Below are 5,312 nucleotides of genomic sequence, written 5' to 3'. Positions count from 1 at the left end.
ACAACAACTAAGAAACAACCAGTTGCATTTAGAAAGTGTCTACATAGCAAATCTAAGCACACCACAGGCAGTAAGTAAGCAACTGCAATTCCAGGACAGATTGTGATTCAAGCTGGTCATACCACAATTGTAAAAATGTTACCACAAGCTCCAGTGGCCTTTGAAGGATTTTATTGCAGGTGTTAACCTAGGATAGGGGGTAGGCAACCGTGGCTCTTTTATGAGTTGTGGACTACAACTCCCAGAATTCCTGAGTCAGCATGACTGGTTCAGAAATTCTGGTTATTGAAGTCCACAAGTCATAAAAGAGCCAAGGTTGCCTACCCCTGACCTAGGAGGTCAGTTAGAATGAACTAGGCCAGGAGTCTTCAACCTTGACAACTTTAAGACTTGTGGACTTCAACTTCCAGAATTCCTCAGCCAGTAGCTGGCTGAGGAATTCTGGAAGCTGAAGTCCACAAGTTTTAAAGTTGTCAAGGTTGAAGACCCCTGGACTAGGCTAAGGCATTCTGAGTGACTGAACCAAGTGGATGGAACTCTCCGTCCTTTGAAATGCATACCATCCCCTGGGTGCATGGCTTCGGAAGAGGCTTAAAAACCTATTTTCTTGCTTTCATTATTATGATTTTTGCCTCTTAGAATAGGGGGATTTTTTTGGGGGGGGGGGGAAGGGAGATTTGATAGTTTCAGATTGATTAACGTTATGCTACTTTGATACTGTTATTTGTAAATTGTCAATTGAGCGTTGTGGCTAGTAGTGACAGCAGCAGTAATTGATATAATTTCACTCAATGCTTTGATTTTTACCATAAATCATGTTGGCTGTTTTTACTAGCAGAAAGCAAGATGTAAATGCGTTTGCAAGGAGCAGCCATATCAATTGAATAAATAAATGAAATTTTTTAAAAAACTAATCAACTTACAAAATCTGGGAATATAAAAGCGGAGTCCTCTTTTAATTTCCCACCAGGTTGGAAAACGAGCTCTTTATGGATAGGATTCAAACTCACCATAGCACAACATGCAAATATAAATCTCCATACTCATAGGATCATAACTAATAGAAACAAGGCAAATATGAATGGAAGATAAATGAAGTATTATTTTAACTTTGCCCCAACTATAACAGAAGGAGAAACTCTCTTTGATAAGTGAATAGAGAGGAACAGTGAAACGCCCCCCCCCCCCAAATCTTCTAGTCCTGAGATTTGACTTCGTTTTCTTTGAAATAGGACTTTTCGGGATGGGGGGGTGGACTGACGCAGCTGTCAGTGTTGACCTGAAAGAGGAAGCTCTATTCCTTTCCACATTTTAGAGCAATCTTAATGGAAATGCAAGAAAACAGCCTATTTATTTTGCTTTCATACATAGCCTACATGAATTGGGCTGTAAGGGGAGAGAGTTAAGTAAATAATATAGAAAACTCAAAAAGTGCCCCCTTACAGAACAATGATCAAGTAGGAATAATAAAGTTGATAAAATCAGTTGTGGTGCTCCATCACAGGAGGTTTTCAAAAATAGACCAGGCAACCATTTGACCAGGATGGTATAAGGTCTCTTGCCTTGAGCAAGGGATGGACTAGAAGATCTCCTTTCCAATTCACGATACTGTCTTCCAAAATGTTCCAGTTTATATTTTATGGGTGAACCAGGACTTTCCAATTTATTCCCCCAGTTTGGGGAGGGCAAATTTCTGGACATTGGTTTTAAACCTATTTTTGGCTTATTGTAAGAAACAATGCTTCCATTGATGGCTGTGGCTAGAGTACCTTTGAAGACCACCAGAACCAGGACCAAACTACCCGTGGCTTTAGAATCTCTGATTGCTCAGCTTTGAGTTAGTACAACAGCAACTATGCTGAGAAGCAACCTTAATGCAATGTTTTTATTAACAGTCTTTCTCTTTTAAAAATTATTCATTGTATATGCAGATAGTCCTTGACTTATGGCCTCAGTTGGGACCAGAATTTCCATTACTAAGCAAGAGAATTAAGTGAATTGCACCCAATTTTATGACCTTTTTTTGCCATAGTTATTAAGCGAATCACTGCAATTGCTAAGTGAATCACGTGGTCCTTAAGCCCTGGTGATGCAGTGGTTGGAAGGCAGTCCTGCAGGCTGCTACTGCTGATTCCTGGCTGCCAGCAGCAGTTCAGCAGTTCAAATCTCACCGGCTCAAGGTTGACTCAGCTTTCCATCCTTCTCAGGTCGATAAAATGAGGACCCAGATTGTTGGGGACAATACGCTGACTCTGCAAACCGCTTAGAGAGGGCTGTAAAGCCCTGTGAAGCGATACATAAGTCTAAGTGCTATTGCTATTAAGCAAATTCCGCTTCCCCCATTGACTTTGCTTGTCAGAAGCCAGCTAGGAAGGCTATCAGGCGACGATCACCTGACCCCAGGACACTGCAACCATCATAAATGCATCCTGACTGAAATTGATCACGTAACTGCAGAGGTGCTGTGACAGCTGTAAGTGCGAGAACCAATCATAAGTCACTTTTCCCAGTGCTGTTATAACTTCAAATGGTTGCTAAATAAATGATTGTAAGTCAAAGACTACCTGTATTCTTGCCATCCTTAATTTGATACTTAGCAGGGAAAATTTTATTCAAATATAGTTTTCAGGGTTGCTGGATTTAGAATTTAATCAAGCCAATCCAGAAACATATCGTTTAGGAATGTGTGGACTGCACTTTTAATGACATTTTAACCAAATCTTGCACATCTGAAGATGGGGAATTATATAAATGATTGAAAAAATAAATAAATTTTCAACTGAGTTCTGCAAACCTATAAACTCTATTGAGTCCTGAGACCTATAACGGATCGCCTTCATTCTCTCTCTCTTTCAGGTACCACAACGTACCAGTGTTTCTCTCTTTCAGGTTAGACTTTACTAATGTATTTTAGATTTTTGTATTCCAAGGCACTTTTGCAGAAAAAAGAAGACATGGAAGACTTCACTTTTCTCTTTAAGTACTTTACAGGTGAGAACAGTAGAGGTCTTTAACTGGAACTTCAACATTTACTAAGCTCCAGCTGGTCAGATATCACTGAATGTATTAAAGCTAAAATAAGAAACACACAGTATACCTTGCACAGATTCTTCAAATTAAAAATATACTCGTAGGAATGCTAATGCTGAGACTTACAGGAACAAGGAAGTTATGTGGGCTGAAGCTGCTCCCAGGGATGGAATGGCTGTCAGTTCATTGTTATTCAGTCGCCTGGAGGAAACAATGACAACAACAAAAAACAATTATTAAAAAAAAATGAAGCAATTTTTTTTTTTTTTTTGCAAATCTCAGGTTACTTTTTGTCGCTTGCTGTCGGTCATGATTATTAACCTAGAAGCCCGGTTGCATGCAGAAATGTGTCAGTGCGCTTCCTGTAATTCTGTGACTTTCCAGCCAAGTCACTGCCAAGAGCACTTGTAACAGAAACCCAGCTGTACATTCCATGCCTACTTTAGTTATTGCTAACACATATTTATGGAACAGCAACAAGTGCCAGCTCTCTCCAAGGCTGGGCAAACTACAGATCACGAGACATATGCAGCTCCTGCGCAGTTCTAAGTAGAGTTCCTGATCCATATCCTTGTATACAATTTATTTTGATATACGTATTTTTAATGGAGGGCTTGGGGACGAGAAGATTCTCTATTAGGTATCCTCGTCGGACTTAATTACTGTACTGGATATGGTTACAGCCATTTCAGGAATAGTAGTGATCGTAGCCACAATGACTCCTGAAAGAGGGTTGCATCGTTAGTTATAACAGATGATAATGACCCATCTAGAGCTATTGTGTTAGGCAGTAGTCTCCAGCTTTAGACACCACTGTAGTCTCCTGCTTTAGATACCATCATGTGGTCAAAGGGAAATGAAAGAAGGACCTGCTGCCTGAGTCTGTTCTGTATGAAGCACTTGGTTCTCCCAACCACCTGTCTCCTATGCTGTGTCTCTTCAGCAATCCAGATTAGTGCTGTCCATTTTAGCTAGATGCAAATAGAGGCAACACCATGAAGCATTTCTTTGCACACAGGATTGATGTTGCTGTGAGTATGACTTTTCTCTATAATTGGCATCCTGTTCCATCTGTCTCTTCTTTTTCCTCACAATATGCATTGACTCAGATGGCTTTATGGCTGGTCAGACCCTATGGCAACTATTCCGTCTAAATGAGTCCATCAGAACTTGAAAATATACCAGCTAATGATATGATTATTCATAAGATATTAGAATGTGCCGAGATGTATAAGCTTACACTAGAAATGAAAGGCAAGGAAGAAACAGAATTTTATGAGGTGTGGGATAAGTGGTATAATTGGTTAGAACAGAGAAACAAAAATGTATAGTAATAAATGTAAATAACTGTAAGAGATACACGACACAGTATTGTTAAAAAAATGTTTAATGTTTTGTAAATTGGAAAAATGAAAATGAAAAAAAAATAAAAAAAAATAAATGAGTCCATCAGTCTCATGAATTTGGGAATCTTGCTGCACATGGAGAGAGAAAGTTTGGTGTAGAGGTTAAAACATCAGACTAGAAACTGGGCAACTAGGAGTTCTAATCCTGCCTTAGGCACAAAGCCAGCTAGCGGACCTCGGGCCAGTCCCTCTCTCTCAGCCCTAGGAAAGAGGCAATGGCAAACCACTTCTGAAATCTTACCAAGAAAACTGCAGGTCTTTTCCAGGCAGTTGGCAAGAGTCAACACTGACTCAAAGGCATAAAAAGAAGTAGAAGATAAAAAGATATGGAAGAAATCAGCAAATCCTCAGTAGCTCAGGAGAAAGAAGGAATTGAAATTGAAAGGACTGAATTTGTGATTATTATTATTTTTTGCACAAGCACGTCCCCTACCTCTTCTTTTTTTAAAAAAATATTTTATTAAGTTTATATAATAAGGAAAAAATAGGAACAATACGGGTATGGAGGGGGAGAGGGGGAAGTGGATGGGGGATTTAGGATGGAATAAGGATAGGTAGTCCCCTACCTCTTCTTAAAGAAGAAAAGGTACATATTGTGTAAAAGAAACTATTACATCAAAAGTACACTTATTTCAGCAAAGTATACCCATTTAACTGTTTCAGTTAAGGATTATTAATGGACTTCCGGTGGCAGGCGACTTCGCTGGACGCAGCTGTTTGCTGCTCCCGCCTGCTTCTGCGTAAAAGCCGTTTTGACAGCCTGCATCAGCTGTCAAACGGCTTGATACCTTTCCCCTGGGCATAGGGGGATAGGTGAGCTGCCCGAGGTAGGAGTTGAGTTCCCGAGTCGTCCCTTGTGGACGATGTAGGTGAGAA

General features: G+C 40.0%; 1 protein-coding gene across 1 annotated transcript in view; it reads right to left on the bottom strand.

Annotated features, from left to right (window-relative positions):
• LRIG1 (leucine rich repeats and immunoglobulin like domains 1) overlaps positions 1-5,312 on the bottom strand; it is a gene marked incomplete at its 5' end in the record, with an annotated part of 91,801 nt that overhangs the window by 74,492 nt on the left and 11,997 nt on the right. The window contains one exon of the mRNA XM_029285770.1: positions 3,157-3,231. Within this exon, the coding sequence (XP_029141603.1) occupies positions 3,157-3,231 (75 nt within the window). The remainder of the gene's footprint in view (positions 1-3,156; positions 3,232-5,312) is intronic.

This window comes from Protobothrops mucrosquamatus, unplaced genomic scaffold (assembly GCF_001527695.2).
Source record: "Protobothrops mucrosquamatus isolate PMUCROS unplaced genomic scaffold, P.Mucros_1.0 scaffold2218, whole genome shotgun sequence".
Lineage (NCBI taxonomy): Eukaryota > Metazoa > Chordata > Lepidosauria > Squamata > Viperidae > Protobothrops > Protobothrops mucrosquamatus.
The sequence above is the reverse complement of the archived record's forward strand: the minus strand, read 5'-3'. Positions and strand labels throughout refer to the sequence as shown.